This window comes from Lissotriton vulgaris, chromosome 8 (genome assembly GCF_964263255.1).
Source record: "Lissotriton vulgaris chromosome 8, aLisVul1.2, whole genome shotgun sequence".
In the NCBI taxonomy this organism is placed as follows: Eukaryota; Metazoa; Chordata; class Amphibia; order Caudata; family Salamandridae; genus Lissotriton; species Lissotriton vulgaris.
The window spans coordinates 6,969,048-6,991,706 of NC_141696.1; the positions used below are offsets into that span (position 1 = coordinate 6,969,048).

General features: G+C 46.0%; 1 protein-coding gene and 1 pseudogene across 1 annotated transcript in view; one reads left to right on the forward strand and one right to left on the reverse strand.

Moving 5' to 3' along the window:
- LOC147693211 (NACHT, LRR and PYD domains-containing protein 3-like) overlaps positions 1 to 22,659 on the forward strand; it is a 187,135-nt gene that overhangs the window by 61,223 nt on the left and 103,253 nt on the right. Inside the window, exon 2 of the mRNA XM_086933609.1 lies at positions 7,992 to 8,165. Coding sequence (XP_086789735.1) covers positions 7,992 to 8,165 — 174 coding nt within the window. The remainder of the gene's footprint in view (positions 1 to 7,991; positions 8,166 to 22,659) is intronic.
- On the reverse strand, positions 17,938 to 18,674 carry LOC147693213 (uncharacterized; annotated as a pseudogene).

Below are 22,659 nucleotides of genomic sequence, written 5' to 3' on the forward strand. Positions count from 1 at the left end.
TCAGCGCCAAGATGCCCCGTTGTTGGGGTGAACGTGCGCTGTACAAATACACATGTTATGTTATGTCATTGGCTCCTGTACTGGCACGAAACTGGACAAAGGACATGGGTCTATCCTCCCGATTGTCTGACCCCTCCTCTGGGAGGGACTCCTGAATCATCCCAACCCTCACCTTAGGGTACTTAAGGGCTTACCTGTGGGTTTACAGGTGCTCTTCGACTCAAACTCACTTCTGGGTTCCAACTGACTCTTCCATCCATCTGTATTCAGACTTCAACCGTGATGTACCCACTGATCAGTATTGAGTATGCGTTCGTGTAACCCCTTTGCACACGACCGTCGTAGGGTTCCTAGACTCTCACCTGGGGTGATTCCTTGCATCCTGACTCTTCTATGTCTCTCGTGTGCTGTCTCGACTTAGGTCGTGGTTGGTAATCCCCTATCGTGATAAATGGTCTGGTCTCCCCTTGGGGACCACTGTGTATTGGTGCTACTGACTGTTCCATGACCAAAGTATTTTGTGCATACTTCCGTGTATTTGTATTTGTATTTAATTTATTTATAGAGCGCTAACAATCATCCTGAGTAGGATATCACGGCGCTAAAGTTGGATGCTGAGAGGTACAATAACCACACTGAGTGATGATTTATTCTGATTTAGGGAAGAGTAGTGTCTTTAGTTGTTTCCTAAAAGACAGAAGGTCATCTGTAGGGGATACCGTAAAGTGTTAGTGAGTAATTTTAATAAATATACATTCTCACATATGCCTTTTAAGACAAGGCTGCGGCAAAAAAGCAAGCAAAAGGGGCATTTGGCTAGTTACACATGAACATGTGTGCACACGCGCTTGCACACTTTTGTTGGATGCACGTGTGAGACTACAGTTGTGAGCAGCCAATAACCAGGGGCGTAACACAGGCCCCTGCAGCCCCCGCAGTGCGGGGGGGCCCTAAGCTCCAGAGGGCCCCTTCGGCACTGCACTCTTCCCAGAGAGCTCCTGATAGAGCCTGGAGGGGGCCCCTCTGCATACCGTGCAGGGAGGCCCCCTCGATTTTCCTTACGCCAGTGCCAATAACTGTGCACATGTAGCCCGGTGTAGCCGGACTCTGTAGCGTTAGTTATTGACCTGGTCTAGGTCTCATCATAAGAGTGGGCCATCATAGGTAAAGTCAGTATAGTTTACTACTGAGATCCTTTATTATACACATGGAGAAAATCTGTGTTGGAGTACAGATTCCTTTTCTTTCGGCCTACAAAATGGCTATCAAAGTGCGATGAAATATTTTCAAGTCCCAAGCAGATATATGAATGGTATTGTATTGTGATTTCATTTATATAGCGCTTACTACACCTGATGAGGCATCAAAACGCTTTTTTGATGAGTAGCACGCTACTCCGGTACCCATAAAGGATTTGTCGTAAATTAGTATAGCGAAATATTGTAAGAAACTGGCTCTATGTATACTGCACCAAAGTGAGGTACAGTGTGTATAGAGTCCAAGGGTCTCCAGAGGTTTGGCAGAGGTTAAAGTTAGATAGAACCTTACTCTCTAAACTGGTAGCTTGGTCGAGCATAAGGCAGTATCAGAGGACAGTGTTAAGCATTTGATGTACACACTCAGTCAGTAAATAGATTCACACACTCAAGAACTAAACTCTAGGCCAATTGTGTTTGTATAAAAATATACTGTTTATTTTTAGAACAAAGCAGGCCTGGTACACGTAAGTATTAAATACTTGTCAGTATTAAGTTACTGGATATAGGACAGTTTGAAAATTCAATAGAAATTGTAGTTTGTTTGATTTACAGGGGGGGAAGTAGTATGCTACACTTAGCAAATACAGTACATTGGAACGAATAGGCCTTTTCAGTAAATTATAGGTAAGTTACTTTAACGTTACTTTTTCTAACTCAGTGCTGGATGCCTAGCTTCAGCAATGGGACATTTCCTAGAAACAGGTGAGTAAATGCATTTTGGTTATTCGTGAGATTTCAAAAGAATATTTTCAGATTTCAAAACTCCCCCTTTAGTAACTTTTTGGATCTGTAAATTGAAATAAATATGTTTTTTCAACAAATTGCAGGTAAGTTACTTTTACGTTACTTTTTCTACCTCAGTGCTGGATGCCTAGCTTCAGCACTGGGACATGTCCTGAAAACAGGTGAGAAAACACGTTTTGGGTATTTGTACAATTTTTAAGGATTATCTTTAGTTTTCAAAACTCCACCCAGTTGTTTTTTGGGAGGGAAAATTGTCAATGTTATCCTATGGAGGAAAAACAGGTTATCGGTTTGCAGGTAAGTAAACAACTGTGGGAGTTAAGGTTCTGGGGTTAGACTCAGGGGTCCCTCAGGGTCAGTGATGCACTGTTGTTGCACCCCCAGTGGAACTAGGGCGGCCGGGTGCACTGTGTTGTGGCCCAATGTTATCCAAAGGGGGATAGGGGCCTCCAGTTTGTGGCTGCTGACAAGCAGGTCACTGGGTTGTGGGAGAAAAGCTTCTAGGGTTAAGCTCAGGGCAAGTTAGGGACCAAAGTAGCACCAAAGGTGCACCCTCAGTGGCACTAGGGCGGCCGGGTGCAGGGTGCTGATTTGAGGTCGGGAGCCCTGTTGTTTCCAATGGAGAACCTCCGGGACAAAGAAGCACTGCAGGCTCGGGACGAGGATCTTCTGGGTGCGACTACCACTTCGAGGGGTATGTTGGGATGTCGGGGGTTGGTTAAGCACCGTTGGTTTGGGTACACAAGGCCATGGGGCGTCGGGTGCAGGGGTGCCTTGTGATGTTGGATTTTCTTACCTGTTCTGGTCGCGGTGGGGGGTCCTCTGGATTGAGGCTACAGGCGTCGTCTGGAGGCTTGAGGCAGGTCAGGGGTCACCGAATCTTGAGTCAGTATCAACGGGGGGACCTCCTCGTGGTGTTTTTCCACTCGAGCTCGGGCCGGGTTCAGCGGGTGCAGAGTGGGCTGGATTTGTGGTCTCTGGCTGGCAACAGAAGCTGCAGTTTAAACACGTCCGGTGTTCACAGGAGAAACAGTCTGGGAAGTGAAGCAAGGCAGGTCCTCCGGCGTTTGTGAGGTTGCTGACTGCTGGACAGGACAGGATTTCGCTGGAGAAAGTCCGAGGGGAGACATTCCTGTATGGCTGGGGCCAAGTCAGTGGGCGTCGTCATCTTGTTAGCTCTGCACGGATCTTTGTCCTTCTTCTTCTTCTTTTCTTCTTGTTGGTAGGCAGGATCTGCTTTCTTGGTTCAGGGCTGCCCCCTGAATACTGTATTTAGGGGGCGTTTTAGGGGTCTTGAGGGCAGTAGCTAATGGGCTACCGACCTTAGGGTGACTACACCCTTGGTGTGCTCACCCCACTTGAGGGAGTGAGCACAATCCATAGTCCTGATTGGGGAGTGCCAGCCATCTGCAATATCAGGGGCACTGAAGAGCGGGCTTCACCTCGCCTCCCCCATCTGAGGGGTGGGATTGGCAGAGGTGGCCACGCCTCCTGGGCTGGCTAGATTTCCCCACCCGTCATCCTGCCGAAAGGGAGGGGAGACTGGAAGGTGGCCTGTTCTTGATAGCAGGAGAGGCTGGGGGTTGCATTACAAAGGCTGCCAGGCCTTTGACGCTCCCCTGCCACAGATGGCTCTTCCTGGCTTGGAGAGGTGTGAAAACCTCCAACCAGGAAAGGCTTTGTTTCTGGGCTCAGGGAGCGCAGACTCCCACTCCAGGGGACCAGAAACACGTCTTGTGGTTGCAGCCTGGTGTGCCAGAGGCTAGTCATTTTTCAGGGGGCATCTCTGAGATGCCCTCTGGGTGCATTTTTCATTAAATCCCACACTGACATCAGTGTGGGTTTAATGGGCTGAGAAGTTTGATACCAAACTTCACAGTTTTCAGTGTAGCCATTATAGTGCTGTGAAGTTCGTAATGGCAAGCTCCCAGTGTGAGGAGTTAGCCTGGCATATGATGTCCGCTATTCTAGTGGGCACCTTGCTCCAGTCCAAACAACCCTTATTGATGGTAGGTTTAAAGACAACCTATATAGAAAGCTATCCTAGTGGTAGCTGTAGAGGGCAGCCTTCAGGCTAAGACTTGAAGGAATGTAAAGCAGCTTGTTTTACCAGTCTATAATCTCATGAATGACCAAATGAAAGGAGAATCACACCAGGTATATATATAAAAGATATGTATTTATTCTAAACACATCCCTCTAGTCTCTTTATGAGGCTAGAGGCAAAAGTACAAACAGTAAACTTATTTAGCACACAGTAAACTAGCACAGTATACGTTTAACCCTAGGGGCATCACAAACCATATACTAAGAAAGTGGTATAAGTACCACTACAGTTATAGAGACAAGGCCTAGAACCTGTAGAATCGCTGGGGCATCCAGAAACCACCCAAGGTAGGGATGCTGCAGACCCCCACGGGGGACGCAGGCAGTGTCTAAATACAGCTGCGGATCACCCTTGACTTCTATGGAGAAAGTTGTGGTTTGAATTTGAAAGATTAGGGACACTAAGGAGTGGACTAGGATCAAACCCCTTCAGTACTGGACAGTTCGAGAGTCAAGACCCACGGGAGCACCAAAGTACTCGTGTTTCCTCATCCAGGGAAGCCGGGTGCATAGGTGTCTTTTCGTGTCGAGTTTCGTTGTCGTTTGCTATAGAGAGCTGCAAAGAAGTGCTGCAGGCGACCAGATAAAAGTGTCCGGATGGATCCAAGGGTAGATCGAAGATCTGAAGAATCAGAAAGCAGAGGGGACAGAGTCTGGGTCACTTTCCAGTGACCAGGGAGGCAACAAGAAGTTGCTCACCGATGTCGGGTGATTTCAGGTACAGGAGGTGAAGCTTGACTCTTCAGCCACGAGGACCAGGAGGTGTCGACGACAACCAGGAGCTGGATTTGAGCTGTCCCACATAGGATGCCGAGTGCTGCAGCATTGATATTCGGATTGGACCCAACAAGCCTTGGCAACATCAAACCACGCAGAATGCAAATATTGACTTCGGAGCAGACTACCAAGGCCTGAGGGACTCACCCTTTGGAGGTGAGTCAGGGCACTTTTGGAGCAACCAGGGAAGCCCAAGAAACAAAAGAGTTACCTTCGAAGGGACCCACCAGTCGATGGACCAGGGATCGCAAAGGGGCCTCAAGAGGAAATTCTAGAAGTGTGCCAACGGAACACTCATGGAGTGTAGGCATACAATCTTCAGTGGAAATGGTGCTCAGGGCTTCGATTACAAATAGCCCAATGCACAACTTCAGGAAAGCTCTGGAAGTAGGTGCACTTGCAAATATGCACGGCATCCAGGAGTTCCGGTCCCATGTCTCTCGTGATGGCTGTGGGTCTCAGCTTTGCTGTGATCTCGTGTCGGCCTCTGAGATTTCTGGAAGTCCATGTCCTGTGTCACAAATCCTTCAGGATCCAGCGGGAGCCGTAGAAATGCTGACCTGCAAGATGCTTCTTTGGTGCGTGTTTGAACAGGGGAGTCACCCCTTGACCCAAAGGGAGATCCTTCCGTCTTCTAGTCGAAACAAAATGTCGTAGGATATATGTTGCAGAGTTTCGTCCAGGGTAATCTAAAGTCCTAGGGACTGGGTTCCTATACTTATACTAAGTTTACCGGTTGGACTAACTCTAAGGTCTCACCTATGGGAGGACCTGGAGAGGGGGTAGCTATACCCTTCCCCTTTGTCCAGCTTCACACCAGACCCCAGCAACTGGTTTGAACTGGAATATGCACAGGGACACCAGGTGTGCCCCCAACACTGTCTGAAATGTGGAGAACTTGGCCTTATGGGCCGAGCGGCGCAGGGCACGCCTACAATCTCCGGGTTCACCTGCCTTGTCAGACAGAGACACGAGACACTCCGTTAGGAGTAGAAAATCAGGTTTATTAGCTGCAGCTAAGCACAGTTGTCCAAGAAGTTACAGAGAGTAGATTCTTAGGAGACTGCCACTTCATTCCGTGGCGCACAATCTTATATATCATACATATTTACAATGCCTACTCCCAAAACATACAAAACTGACAAATGAGAAAAGTTCAAAAACAAGCTATCAAGTATCTTGTGTACGCCCTTCTTTCAGACCCCGTGTTCTCCCCTCCCCTCAAGTTAATCAATGCTACTGCATGTAATTCAATTTGCAGGTGGCAGGACGTATTTGCAAGCCTCAAAGGACGGTTGTGTAATAGGAGAATACACAGAGAGAATAGTGGAGGTCAGTCAAATAAGATAAAGTAAAGGAAGAATGGTGGGACCCAAACAATCAACTAAGACAAGGATCACTCAGTCTAGACATGGATTAACTAACTCGGCCAGACCCTGACATCGGTTTCCCAAACAAGGACAGAGGGTTACTTTTTAACAGGAGAGACGAGCAGCTGGAAAAGCAAAATCACTATGTTCGCCGTGTCGCCTGAGTGAGGGCAACACAAAATGGTGGCCGTCACAAAATGGGGGCTGACTACGAAGCGAAGTCAAAAATCACAGAACCTCAGACCCTCCTTTTGCCATTCAGGCAAAACACAAAGGACTCAAGTTAATCTGAGTCAATGTCAATGGTCATGAGGTCATTGAGCTGTTGCTGCAACATCATTCTAATGTTCTCTGTTTTCTGTGAAGCAGGCTTCGGAACACACAAGGTGGCACAAAGACCACAAATGGCGGGGCCACACTGCAAACAGAGACAGCAAGAGAAAATGATGGCTAGAATCATTCCAAGGAAAGTTAACACTTTCCATCCCTATGTGGACAGTAGTCCCCAAAACCATCCCACCACGGACCAATCTCCTGTGTCCTTATGAATAGACTCGGAAATCACGTGTAACTTAGAAATGGCTTGGTATACAGTGGGAGCATTATCAGGAATGTAAATGCAGCAATTAGACCCAATCAATTTACAGACTCCTCCTCTATATGCAAGGACGATGTCTAAAACCATTCGGTTTTGTAAAGTCATAAGACAATCCGCCTGAAGTTCAGCCGTCAAGTTACTCAAGGCTCCGGAAGTCACATTTATCGTAGCCTCGACAACACGAACAAGCTGTCTGATATTTCTGCTATTGGCCATTGGGCCCCAAAAGGGAAGAAACCCTTTAATAAAGTCTCCTACCTCTTGTCCAGCTGTGTCTCCATAATCAATTACTCCTCTACCATATCTTTTTCTGTGATGACTTGAAGGAGCAGTGTATGTAGTGGGAAGAAGAAAAGCTATATAACATGTTCCTGAGAAATAGGCGGGAAGCCATGTATAGGCCCTATCGTGACAAACAAAATATGTACCTTGAGATGGTACCAACGGAGAAGAAATCAATGGGGGAGTAGACATAGGTATGAGAACAAACACTCTTTTCCTGTTTATTCTTATTATTCTGACCATTTATCTGCAAACATAAGTTACCTTTATGAGGTACAGTCCAAATTGGTAAAGATCTTCTTTGTCTAGCCTTGTCAGTGAGGCTAGTAATGTAACGAGTCACATTCCAACCATCATATGCTTGTTTCTCGTCAACGGGAATCCTACTAATATCGGCAATTTTAGCCATAGTCACTATACCCTTTATTGTAAATTGTAAATTGTTGTGTCTTGTAAAGCGCACTGCTACCCGGAGGCCTCGTAGCGCTATAGACCGCTGGGGAACCCGTCCTGGCTTTCCCTGTGAGATAGTCCCTCCTGGGGGTCTCCAAGGTGAAACCAGGCATCCCCGGCGTTTGTGTGGGGCCGTTGTGGAGATGAGGCAAGCTAATGCCCAGAGTTGCCGAGTGTGCTCCCTGGTCGGAGTAGGCACCGATGCGAGAATTATCAGTCCGCTGATCCTGGTCCAAGACCCTGCCGCGTCGGGAATCGAACCCTGGTCCCGGGCCGTTCTCTGCACTCGGGTCTGCCGCCTCTAACCAGTGAGCCACACCTCTCCATGAAGATAAAACTGAAGTTGTGACGCCCCTGTCTGTGCTCTGCTTTACTCCTCTCCATATCTCTTCTGTCCTGTAGGTTGGCTTGCTGCTCCCTCACCGGTTCATGCTGCGAAGACCTCGTCTCTGTCCTGGAAATAAACTCATCTCTCACAGCACTCGACCTGACCATCAATGAAGAGCTGCGAGACCCTGGAGTGAAGAAGTTGTGTGAAGGCCTAAAACATCCAAACTGCAAACTACAGACACTGAGGTACAGAGCTGAGCAGCTCTTATCACGTCATTGATTTCTAAATATACATTGCTGATGGGGCTCAGACATATATTTTAAAAATGTATATAAATGTTTATATGATTGCCTCTTTTCAGTTAACGTTGTGATAAAGGCTCTCATTAATAACATTTGTGAATTAAGTCAGGTTGGTGAAGTGGGGGTACCCGAGCCCCAATCCATGGCCATGAAAGAAGCCGCTGTCATGGTGCAGAGGGGCACTTTTAAAGCCTGTTTCTCCGGTATTTGGGATAGAATGGAATAGGTCTTAACTAGAGGGCAGGTATGTTCCTTCCAGTGAGGTCTCCTTCCCCGACCAGTCTCCCTGCTGTTACCAGACCGACTGCTGGATACGAGGCCGAGGAATGTCAGTGAGACACAGGGGGCTCCGAGGCCCTCTTCATTCTCTGTGGTGGGGCTCCGAGGCCCTCTTCATTCTCTGCGGGGGGCTCCGAGGCCCTCTTCATTCTCTGTGGGGGGCTCCAAGGCCTTCTTCATTCTCTGCGGGGGGCTCCGAGGCCCTCTTCATTCTCTGCGGGGGGCTCCGAGGTGCTCTTCACATTCTGCAGGAGGGAGCTGTAAGATGAAAGGCAGAGCAGGCGGCAGAGAAGGCCATCTGTAAGATGTGCTTTCAAAATGGCTGCTGAGTAGAATTCTCCCGAGGAGCTCCCGGTTTGGGGATTACCAATTTGGTAGTTATCCCTGTTAAATCCGCCTCAGCTGCTTTTCTCCTCCCTAGCCCCTGGTCCGGACTGCACACCCACATCGAAACATGCCTGAAAAGGACATACAACTTAACCGCTGGATCGACGACCGCTACTTCTTCGACCTGCACCTACGCTGCCTGGGCTCAGGCACTGCTCAGCAGATCTCCTGCATGGCCAGGCTGCCGCTGAAGTCAGCTACCCGCTGCAATGAGCTGTTGGCTCCTCCGACACAGTGCCTGCCTGCCTCCGGAGGATTGGGGTCGCCGACTGCCAATTGCAAAGACCCGCCATTTGCTCCCGATGACCAGAAGAACCGGCGGCGAGTCCCTGCTTGCTGCCATCGTTCCTCACTACCTGAGAGCGCTTGAGACTGAAGCTCTCCCTGCTCGGGTTCCGAACGCTGTCATCTGGAGTGGCGTTCCTCCTCGCTGGTGCCCACCTGAAGTACGAGCTCTGTGGCCAGGGTGCTTCTTGGAACTTGGCTGTTTCTGGGCCGCCGGAGAGCCGTGAGATGAGCCACAACGCTCCCGACTGCCCGTGACCTAGATGACGCCTGGGGGCTGAAATCGCAGTCCGTAGGACGGAAGCTGTGACATCGCTGACCCCTCCTTTAACTGTCTGCAGGGGACCCCCCGTTCTCATCATGAGGCGCGACTCTGCAGATCAGCAAATGGGCGCTCGGGTGTCCTGACACCCTATTTGTAGGTGAGAGGGAGCGCCTGGACATTGCCTTGCCGTGGGTCTCGTGGACTTCCGGTGGACCGAGAGCTCTGGAGCCCCTGGCAGAGATGATCCTGGAGCTCAATGAGGAGTCGGATGGCGGAGCTGCATGAGGTATGTAGTCGCGGAGACACTGGGGTCTCCTTCCTGGCTCGGGGAGGGAACGCGTTTGGGCTCATTTTCTCCTGATTCAAGGTACCGGGTCAGCACGACTCTGCCCCCCACCCCCCTGGTTGTCCCCCGCTCTCACCGGAGGTAGTTGTTGGTTCAGCAGCTTAATTAACTAAAGGCCTGGTCTGTCTCCTGTATAACCCTGAAATTCGGACCCACATAAACATCCTATTACAGATCATGGTGGGGGCTGGCAAATACTGACCTTCGGTTGACATGCTCAGTCTTTTATGGAAGGGGCCCCATCACTCCCTAACATGGGGAATATATCGGATCTCTTTCCATGTTTAGACAAAATGGCCGCAACAGAACTTCAGTAGTAAAAGAGACTTAAAGTAGAAAAAGGACTTCCTCCCTGGAGTCACTGCTCAATGGTAATCGAAAGAGGACTTCTTTGCCTCCTCTACAGAGCTCCCAAAATGGCCACAACAAATTTCTCAGAAAAATTAGACTGCCTCTCTTGTCCTGAAATAGAAACGGTCTACAATTGCTAACTCTTCACCAGTCATTAATCAATATAGACTTCTTGGACCATCTCACCTCTATTCACAACACAATCACTTTCACCCCACCTAGGTCAGCTTCTCTCTCAAACCTAGATGCTTCGACCCCATCAGTGAAGCATTCCTCACTACCTTGCCGCCCCTCCCCCTATAGGTCAACCCATACAACCCTGTTTAAGACCGCCTTTAAAGGCACATCCCGCTTAGTCTACCTCACGTCGGTCCATCCTCCGCCTTTTCAGGAACACCTATACTATGGAGAGCTCTGGCGAATTCCCCATACTCCATCACATACCCCCCGCACCTCTCAAAAAAGGCAGCCAAAGGCTTCAAACACAACCTATTAAAATCTCATCCAGAAACCCCTATCTCTGACCCTTACTTCTCAATGAATAACGGGCCCATTAAGAATGACATCATCTTCTACACGAAGAGAAGAGCTCAATGGAGAAAAGCCTTTCTCGCTCTTTTTAAGGTATCTAAACTGAAGAAAACATCCTCCCCTCCCTATTCCTCAATGCAGCTGCCATCGTCAATATCTATCATAATGGTATCATCCTAATCCAATCCAATAACCACAACCTCAACTTGATCGACCACTTTTTTCCGCTCATTAAAGAGAGAGTCACTCTAACCCATCACTCCGCTCCATCCACTCACGCTGATATCTTCAACTCCCATCCAGCTCTCGAAGTTACCCAGAACTCCCAGACCCCATCTCCCTTGACATTACCTTCTAACCTCACCGACTACCCAACCAACAACGCTCTCCACCTTACAACCACCTCACGTAGTATCACCACCAATTCACTCACCTTCACTCCTCACCATGCACTTTCACCCCCACCATCCCCCCTCACCTCTAATCCCAGCACCCCACCTCTGCTTAACAGCCTCCCCAACTCCCCATTGGATCCCACCTTCCGCCCTCTCCCTACACTTTCGGACCCTCCTTCCCCCATCACCTTTATTCCCAGCACCTCCCCTCAGATGAACAGCCCCACCAATTCACCTTTGGATCCCAGCTTTGACCCCCCTAACCAGTCTCCCTGATCTCCATGTTTCACCCTCCCCCCCTACCTCTACTCACAGTTCCCCCCTTTGGCCCATCAGCCCCTCCATTTCCACCTCTGCTCTGGTCACTCCCATATCTTTAGAAAACACTACACAGTCTACTCCCTTTGTCCAACCTTCCAATACTGAAACCTTCACACCTGAAACCAGACTTGACTCAATTCTATCAGCCCTTCAACAGGTCAAATCAGACATCTAATCCCTTCAAGACCTTATTGTACTACAATCCAAGTCCTCCTGCTTTAAACAGGATCACAACCCATATCCACCCCCTAAGAACAATAATAATCATCCAACAACTTCCGGCAAACCTCCTAGCTCTGGGTTCCCCACGTTGGAGCACAGTCCTACTCCCTAATGCCATCTCCCGCCCTATCAGGGGACTAAACCCGCTATCTGACTAAGATCTAACGGCCCTCCTACGTTCGTACAATCAGCCCCACACCCATCTGAGTACGGGACTTGTGGTGAGTCCAGTTAACTCCCTTACAGTCTCCTGAATACAATCCATCCCGATCAACACTCATAGAGCCACCAGAATAAATTCCAGAGGCATTGTTGAAAATAACATTACCAGAATCCCCATCACAGCCAAACCCACCTCAATAATCTTGCAGCCACGGCTAAGCTGTATCCTCCTAAACTGCAGGTCCGCCTCTAGACATGCAGCAGATATAGCTAACCTAATTATCACGAACAAACCAGACATTATGATCCTAACAGAAACCTAGTTAAAGGAAACCTCTACTCCCATCATGGACATTCTGCTACCCCCTAACTATGACATCACCAGACTAGACAGAACAGACAGGCTCGGCGGTGGGATAGCATGCATACACCAGATCGGCTTAACAGTGACCAATTCCAAGGCCCCGGCTTTATAATCGTGCGAATACCTATGCTTAAACATCGCCAACAACAACAATCAAATATGCTCTTTACACGCCTTCTACCATCCTCTGGGAGATAACCTCACCTTCATAGAACACCTCATGGACATTCTAGAATTAAATGACAACCAACACATGAAGCAAATGTTCTTAGGCAAGTTCAACCTTCACTGGAACAACCACAACGACCTGGGGGTAAAAAGCCTCAAATCCTTCCTCACGGACCTCAATCTCAATCAAATATGCAAAAGCCCGACACACGACAAAGGTGCAACTCTTGACCTAATAATCTCCAAAATGGACTCCACTCAGCTCGACTCGATACTCTCTTGCGACTGGTCTGACCATTATGTAATTTCATTCCAAGTCCCGGAAACCATTAAACGACTCCCTACTCAACCCCTGAGAACTAAGATCTGGAAGAGAAACCTGAAAAACGTTGGATCTGATCTTGCAGCCTATTAAAAAGATGAAGCTTTAATTTGTATAAAAAAACAAGTATTTATTTCAAGATCAGTAGAAGAAGCGCAGCACGTCCGTTACACAGTAGATCCTGGATGAAACAGTTGAATACAGAATCTGGAACCCAGCATGTAAGATGCAGGCACGCATCATACATTCTAGGCTCCAGCAAACAGACAAGATATGTAGACATAGAAAACATAACTTAAATAATTAAAGAATGCAACACATCTTATCCCTAAACAAAAAGAAATTAATTTAAATACCTACTGGGTATTCTTTTTGGTCTAACATCATCTTTAACTCTAGAGGCAATCGACAAATCATTTTGTGGTGAATCTTGAGGACACTTATTATAACTGTGTACCAACCTTCCCAGATTATTATCATGACAAGACATTCGAGAACAATGTGGCTTGTAAGTATCAGGATAGTAAGTATCAGGACATTTAGCCACTCTACGAACATTCCAAACTCTTCCATCTTGAGTGACAACACTGTTTTTAAAAACTTTAACCACCTTAATGGGAGGAAAAAATTTAGAAAACCCCTTGGTAAGGAAACCAGGTTTTTTAATCCTCACCTATTCTCCTACCACAAAATCATGAACTTTGACATTCATTTTTGAATCAAACAAGATCTTCATTTTTTGTTGTTTATCTTCAACGCGTTTGGCAATGCATTCAAGATCAACCATAGAACCATTTTTGTTCAACTTTTTAATCCACCAGGGACAAATAACAGAATAGGGTTCTCTTCCTTTCAAAAGTCTGAAAGGACTCACACCAGTGACAGAGTGGGGTGTGATGCGATATGTCCACAACCTTTTCCTGACAATTCCAACCAATCATCACCATAAGAATTTACACTACTAATACAATCCTTAAGAACTCAGTTGAAACGTTCAACCTGGCCGTTTTCCCTAGGCTCATATAAGGAGATCGTATGATTTTTAATACCACAACTCTTAAGGAAATTTTCAATATGGGAAGAAACAAGTTGCGTACCATTATCAGTGATAAATGTTTCCGGGAAACCTTCCCTAGCAAAAATCTCCTTCAAGAAAAGCATAATGACTTGCGAAGAGGCATTACAAACAAACTTTACTTCAGGCCATTTCGAGTGGTAATCAACCAAAACCAAAGCATAGCGAGCATTTAACGGCAGATTTTTGAAAGGGCCAGAGATATCAAATGCTACCTTCTGCCAAGGAAAATTAGGCCAACTCACAGGCTTAAGAGGAGCAGAAGATAGATGAAGCATCTTATCACTACTAATACAGTGTGAACAGTCCCTCACCATTCTGTCAATCATTTTATCAATGCCAGGCCACCAAAAATTCTCCCTAACTAGGCGTTTCATAGACGACATACCAATATGACCTTGGTGAGAAAGTAACACAATTTTCTCCTGTAAAGAAGAAGGAGGAATTATCTTGCCAGCCTTGAACAAAAGACCACCAAACTCTTCAATTTTAGAAGCAACCTGACAAAAAGGATCTAACTCTGCAGAAATACACTTACTATTTGGCCATCCTTCTCTTACATAGTCAAAAATCTGCTGGCACACAGCATCCCTATTTAATTCCTCAAACCACTCTTCTTCACTTAAAGTTAAAAACTCCTGAGAAATGCAGTCACCAATAGAAGCAACAACATCAACATCCTGATCAATAGTTGAAACCTTCTCATCACTACAGGGTAATCTCGAGAGAAAATCCGCCGTAACATTGCTCTTACCCGGTACATAAACAATTTCAAAATCATATTCTTGAAGACGTGAGGATAACCGGGCTATCCGCGCTGTAGAGTTCCATTCACCACCAGTAGATAATATACCCACCAATGGTTTGTGGTCCGTCCTCAAAATGAACCTATTTCCCCACACATAGTTTCTAAAATGTTCCACAGCCCAAATACAAGCTAGCAGCTCTTTTTCAATAACTGAGTACCTTCTTTCTGTGGAAGACAAAGTCCTTGATGCAAATGCCACACACCACTCATCTTTATCAGAACACTGACTCAGAACTCCTCCAATCCCATATAGACAAGCATCCACAGTAATAATGCATTTCTTATTAATGCAGAACGATTTTAGAGTGGGAGCATTGACAATCGCATTTTTAATTTGCTTAAAAGCAAGATCTTGTTTATCCGTCCAAATGAATTTAGCAGAACTCCTGGTCAACTCTCTAAGCGTTTCCTTCTTGTTAGCAAAATTTTGAATATATTTGCTATAATACTCACATAACCCTGCAAATGAGAGTAACTTTTCCTTATTATCAGGAGCTGGCACTTTCATAATAGCATCAACTAGATTTTTCTTTGGTACAACCCCTTCTCCAGAAAGGGTATGTCCCAAATACTCGACAGATTTACAGAAAAATTTACATTTGCTAGCCTTAATTGTTAACCTTTTGGATGCTCATGACAAGGTCAGCTCGTCATGCAGTACACTGGAGCTGTGCTTATGACGAGCTGACCTTGTCATGAACAATGGGGATTCAGGATGCTCAGCGCCCAGCGGGAATTGCCTTAGCATTGAAGGTGTTAAACCATATTGTTCTAACTTAGAACATACTTCTTTAAGATGAGAATGGTGTTCAGAATTATTCTTAGAAAAAACAAGTATATCGCTGGAATGGTGGAGTAGCGTGCGACCTATGAACTTTGTACTTAATTCGGCTCCCTTGAGCCTTGAGCTGACGAGCTCAGGTAACGCCCTACGCGCCCGGAGAGGTACCATACCTGATAACACTTTGGCAGCCTGCACAGCAACCCCTGAAACTCATCCTACACTCTGCTGATGACGGACAATTATCCAGAAACACCGGTGTCCAGAGTTGGCCTGCAACTGTGCATCACACTTCTGAACTTTCGATAAGCGCACCCGCTTTGAGAACTACATCTACCGTGATGCTCCTGGGGTACACACGCTGGAATGGTGGAGTAGCGTGCGACCTATGAACTTTGTACTTAATTCGGCTCCCTTGAGCCTTGAGCTGACGAGCTCAGGTAACGCCCTACGCGCCCGGAGAGGTACCATACCTGATAACACTTTGGCAGCCTGCACAGCAACCCCTGAAACTCATCCTACACTCTGCTGATGACGGACAATTATCCAGAAACACCGGTGTCCAGAGTTGGCCTGCAACTGTGCATCACACTTCTGAACTTTCGATAAGCGCACCCGCTTTGAGAACTACATCTACCGTGATGCTCCTGGGGTACACACGCTGGAATGGTGGAGTAGCGTGCGACCTATGAACTTTGTACTTAATTCGGCTCCCTTGAGCCTTGAGCTGACGAGCTCAGGTAACGCCCTACGCGCCCGGAGAGGTACCATACCTGATAACACTTTGGCAGCCTGCACAGCAACCCCTGAAACTCATCCTACACTCTGCTGATGACGGACAATTATCCAGAAACACCGGTGTCCAGAGTTGGCCTGCAACTGTGCATCACACTTCTGAACTTTCGATAAGCGCACCCGCTTTGAGAACTACATCTACCGTGATGCTCCTGGTGTACACACGCTGGAATGGTGGAGTAGCGTGCGACCTATGAACTTTGTACTTAATTCGGCTCCCTTGAGCCTTGAGCTGACGAGCTCAGGTAACGCCCTACGCGCCCGGAGAGGTACCATACCTGATAACACTTTGGCAGCCTGCACAGCAACCCCTGAAACTCATCCTACACTCTGCTGATGACGGACAATTATCCACAAACACCGGTGTCCAGAGTTGGCCTGCAACTGTGCATCACACTTCTGAACTTTCGATAAGCGCACCCGCTTTGAGAACTACATCTACCGTGATGCTCCTGGGGTACACACGCTGGAATGGTGGAGTAGCGTGCGACCTATGAACTTTGTACTTTATCCGCGCTGTAGAGTTCCATTCACCACCAGTAGATAATATACCCACCAATGGTTTGTGGTCCGTCCTCAAAATGAACCTATTTCCCCACACATAGTTTCTAAAATGTTCCACAGCCCAAATACAAGCTAGCAGCTCTTTTACAATAACTGAGTACCTTCTTTCTGTGGAAGACAAAGTCCTTGATGCAAATGCCACACACCACTCATCTTTATCAGAACACTGACTCAGAACTCCTCCAATCCCATATAGACAAGCATCCACAGTAATAATGCATTTCTTATTAATGCAGAACGATTTTAGAGTGGGAGCATTGACAATCGCATTTTTAATTTGCTTAAAAGCAAGATCTTGTTTATCCGTCCAAATGAATTTAGCAGAACTCCTGGTCAACTCTCTAAGCGTTTCCTTCTTGTTAGCAACATTTTGAATATATTTGCTATAATACTCACATAACCCTGCAAATGAGAGTAACTTTTCCTTATTATCAGGAGCTGGCACTTTCATAATAGCATCAACTAGATTTTTCTTTGGTACAACCCCTTCTCCAGAAAGGGTATGTCCCAAATACTCGACAGATTTACAGAAAAATTTACATTTGCTAGCCTTAATTGTTAACCTTTTGGATGCTCATGACAAGGTCAGCTCGTCATGCAGTACACTGGAGCTGTGCTTATGACGAGCTGACCTTGTCATGAACAATGGGATTCAGGATGCTCAGCGCCCAGCGGGAATTGCCTTAGCATTGAAGGTGTTAAACCATATTGTTCTAACTTAGAACATACTTCTTTAAGATGAGAATGGTGTTCAGAATTATTCTTAGAAAAAACAAGTATATCGTCTTGAAAACACTTGACAAATAATCCTAGATCTTTAAAAACGTGATACATGGCCCTCTGAAAGACCAAAGCGGCCGAGGCCAAACCAAATGGCATTCTCCTGAACTGAAATAAACCATGAGGGGTGATGAATGCTGTAAATTGTTTTGAGTCTTCAGTGAGCTCGATCTGGTGATACGCAGACCTAAGATCTAATGTTGAAAACACACATGCACCGTCCAACATACACTGCATTTCATTAAGGTTGGGAAGTAGGTGACAGTCAGTAACTAAACACTTATTAAGCGCTCTCAAATCCACACATAACCTAATACTCTTATCAGGTTTAATGGCTAAAACAATGGGAGAAACCCACTCTGACGATTCCACTTCCTCAATTATGTTTTCCTTCACCATAGTATCCAACATATCTCTAAGCTCATTCCTAATACTAATAGGAACCCCCCTTAGCTTTTGTTTAACTGAACCAGAATTAGGTTTAACCTTGATCCTGTAACTGAAACCATTCAATTTACCTAATATTAGAAAACACATTAGGAAAAGACTGGGAAATTTCAGTTGACTCAGGTAATTCACCGGACTCCCCATCAGATATTGCAAGGACCGACACAGGATCCTTTAACCTAGGATTCAACGTAACTCCTAATTTTGCTTGATCTCTCCATCCCAAAACATTCACACCTTTCCATGCAACATATAGTTTGATAATAGCAAAATTACTTTTGATAGTAAGGAGAACTTCCTTAAAACCAATAAAGTTGATTTTAGATCCATCAAAGTTGTAAGCACTGATATCAGGTTTAGATAAAGTATTGAAATCTACTAAATCTCCAAATGATTCTACACAATATTCCTTAGTGATAATAGTCCATGGAGAACAAGAGTCCACCATAAGTTCTAATACCTTCCCCAAAATGTTAACAAAACCTTTAGGAGATGATAAACTATCATCTTCTGAAATATCAAATGACTCTTGTACAGATACAACAATACCAAATTCCTTAATATCAGGATCATTCCTCCCTTCATCATTAACATATGAGACATTACCAGTAGGATGTTTAGATGTAGAAAAGGAAGATTTTTTAGTGTCTTGGAAAGATTTTGTGGGAGTTTTGCACATTTTAGAAAAATGCCCAGTACGTCCACATTTGTTGCATTGTCTATTAAAAGCTGGACACTGCGGAAAAGAAGCAATATGGTCAGGATTGCCACATCTGAAACAAAAAAACTGCGTACTCTTACCATCATTCCTATCGGAATAATAATTATTTTTTGCCTCATGCGGTTTAACAACACTGACTTCATTACTAGAGGTAGAAGGACTAGAAGTGGGTGCTTTATCTAAAGATTGAATCCACTTATCTGACTGCTCAAGAGCTTTAGCAGTACTGAAAGCTGTTTCCAAGCTAGGATCACCTAAAATCCATAACTGTGCCTGAACTTTCTTACTCTTTACGTGCACAATGATCTGATCCCTTATCATTTCATCCGTCATAAGACCAAAGTTACAATGTAATGATAATGCCCGTAAAGCAATAAGAAAATAATCGAAACACTCTTTATCATCCTGAACTCTAGTATAAAATTTGAATCTGTTAAGAGCTACACTAGTAATGTCGTAATTTGACAATGGCCGAGTTAGCGCTTAGCTGTGCTACACGTTTTCCTGCTTAACTTGGCTATACTTGGAAACGCCATCTTGTTTGTTACGGCGGCCATCTTAGATCATGAGCGGCCTCGTGGCCAGCGTGCCCTTTAGTCCGTTGTCCGTACCATTGACCACTCGAGTTTGCCCAGCAACAGGCTATTTTTAGTAACGGTCAAGCCTGTACATGCGCAGTCTCAACTGACCAGTCACCCCTCAGGAATGTGCCGCCAAACTGACCAGCGGGGTCGTAACCCCTCCAATGAGCTGGCTGTGTTCCAAAAATGACCATATATGTACATACTGTTCTGTAACTCTGTACCGCCTATCTTTTTATTACCTGCATATTGTATAAAAGAACCGGTCACACCGATGTTCGGTGTGATACTTCTTGCATTACCGAAGGGTGCTGTAGGAATGTACCACCACCCCATGGGGTCTTAATAAACTTGTTCTTTGTACTTTTCAGTTTCCGTGCCAACAGTTCTTTCAATGTAAGTGGGTTATCTTCGGAACATGTAGGCCTTGGGAACCCGATACAACAAATTGGCGACCACGAAGGGACTCATCGGCGACTCGGATGCCCGAAGGAGAGGTCGTGACGAAGGTTTGGAAACTCGCCATGGACGCGTACGCTGCCACCGAGTGACCCGAGTCTTGGCACCCGCGGTGTTTCTTCCTTTCCTTCTGATCTGACCTTCCAGGTGGCGCCGGTCTCCGACTGAGTTCTTGATCGTCTGCGTTGCTGGATAAAGTGCCGTTTGGCTGATTCGATTAAAAGACCTTGGCAGTTGGAATCTGGACCTTTGAGACTTGAGTAAGATTTGTGATCGGTAAGGTAGTCTGCGGACGCTTACTGAAGTTCTGTGATTTGTGATCGGTAAGGTAGTCCTCGGACGCTTGCCGAAGTTCTATGATCTATGATTTTGATGTGAGTTAGCTAACATTTGTGAACTTGTGAACTTTGAACCTATATGTGTAGTGCACTTCACATAGGCAGGCATGTAGAGATGTTTCTCTAATTTTGTTTTTTTTTCCTCTGAGCGGCACATTTGTGTGAAGCACTGTAAGTGCCAGTTATATAGTATCACGCTTCCGTGATACTCTTTGAACATGCCTGTTTTCAGCACACTCCGAGGGATGTGCTGTCTTGGAAATGGTACCTCAATTAGGTTAGCGGAATCACAGCCGGCTCCCCCAGAAGGAACTCCAAATCGGGAGATGTACATCAAATTCAGCCTTCCCCCTATAATGTACAGTAAATTATGGCATAAGTATACTAGAACAGATCCCGAGTTACAATGGCCTCTACATGGGTCGTTCGACTTGCGAAAGGTTCAGTTTGTGGAGCAATGTTTGTTTCAGCGAAGGTCTAGACAAAATATGTTTGATTGTGTGCGAAGGTGGGAGAAAGCGGTGCGTGAACGAATGAAGCGTGAGGTTGCCTTGGCGGACAAAGAGCAGCGCAAGGCTGCTCGGGATAAGGCTTTACAGCTTGAGGAAAAGGAGGCGCAGGAGAAGTTAGAGAGGGAGGAGCGGGAACGTAAATTGCAAACGACTGGTCAATTCCCTATTCGTCGACCGCTTTATCCTGTCCTTAATAATGAAATTGATGATTTTTCATTGCTAGATCGATCACCGCCTCCGTACGTCTCACCTACGGCTCCAACTGCAGACTCTGATGACGAAGGACAGTATAAGCCAGGAAAAAGGGATGCGTCTGGTGTCAGGTTTTCTGTGGAGAAATCCGCAAATTTGCGTAGTTGGGCTCGTAAAGTGAATACGAATTTTGTTACTCAGGCTGAAGTTGTTGTTGAAAGGGGTAAATGGACAGACCAAGAATTACTGTATTTTTTGGCTACTTTGGCAGATGAAGTTGTTACTGCATACCGTCAATTTTCGGATACGTTAGAATCTAAGGTTGTGTCAGTTCACCGTGAGAATTTGGAAAAAGATGTATTTGATCTTTCAGATGTCGATGCCTTTTACAAGCAACTGATCCAGCTGCGGGATGAGACGTCCAGATTGCGAGACGAGCGGAAAAAGAATAAGGAGTCCGGGCCGGAGTCTACTGGGCAATCTAAGGAGTGTTCTCTCCGGGGTTCAGATAAGAGTTCTACAATGCATGTTATGCCTATGCGTGAAGCCGCACCTTTGTATGTTCCGCCTAAAGGGGAAGGTACGGATGATGATAAACTGTCAAAGGATGCAAAGGGATATTTTGTATATAATTGGGTTTATACGCCCTGGAATAGAGCGGATGTTAAGGCGTTAAAAAATTCTTTACCTGATCTTCGTGAGAACCCGGCGGCATTTTATGAAGGGGTTGAAGGGGCTATTTCGTCCTGTGTCATGACTTTGGTCGATATAGATTTGTTTTTTGGGTTAATTCTTCCGCCTGACATGTGGAGACAAATTCGTAAGAATAATGATGAAACAATACTTGGGGGAACATGGAAGGAAATAAATGCAGCTGATTTAGATAGGGAACCGGCATGTAAGCCATGTCAGTTGATTTTAGACCTCCCGGCGGCTATTTTGGTTAAATTAAAAACGCTCGTCCCATCTAAGAAGATCGATTGGACCATGTTAGCTTCGTGTAAACAAAAGTTAGATGAAACGGTTTCAGATTTCTTTACACGCTTCGAAGAGGCGTTTCATGATTACAGTGGTCAATCGTTAACAGACGATACGGGTAGGCATTTGTTTGTTGATAAGTATGTGGCTAATCTCCTGCCGGAGATTGCGAAAAGATTGAAGTCGAGTGAAAGTTCCTGGGCCACGGCGACCCCTGCGTCTTTGTTAACTATGGCTCAGTATTATGAGCGGCAGGAATTGGAGGTAAAGAAAGTGTTGATAAGAAAGTGAAGGAGTTGAAAACGAAGGTGATGTTGGCACAGGTTCGCGGAACGCAATCCAGAGGGAATGATAGAGGTAGACGAGGAGGGGGCAATGCGTCGTACGGGCGTACGGATATAGCGGAGGATCAATGTGCTTACTGTAAGGAGTTTGGACATTGGGCTGATGATTGTCCGGTACTTCGTGAGCAGCGTAGTCAGCGTGGTAGAGGAGGTGGAAGGTCGAGGGGAAGTTACTCGGGAGCAAGAGGTAGTGGAGGTGATCGTAGCAGGTTTGAAGAGAGGGGCCGTGGCCAGGATGAACGTAATACGTTTGATAGACGGAACCAGTATCAGATATCAGAGGGCGAGAATGTGGAACATCAGGATTATGTACATGCATAGGATTGCGTAGGATGGGGTACGGAATCAGTTGAAGTGCCAGTAGATCAGAGTGGTCCATATGTATCAGCGGGCATCTTGGGTTCTACTGATCAGTTTCTAGTCGACACAGGAGCTACTCATAGCACTTTGTCTAAAAATTTGGTTCCGAGGGCTCCCCTGTCTGGCGAAATGATAACATGTGTAGGGTTCGATGGCACACCCACTCCTAGCCCATTATCAAAGCCTCTTGCACTTTGTCTCGATAAATTTTTCAGTTTTGGCCAATTTTTGTGGTCAACTTACACCCCGGATAATATTCTGGGCATTGATTTGCTTAAATATTTTCGAGCAACGATACGCTGTG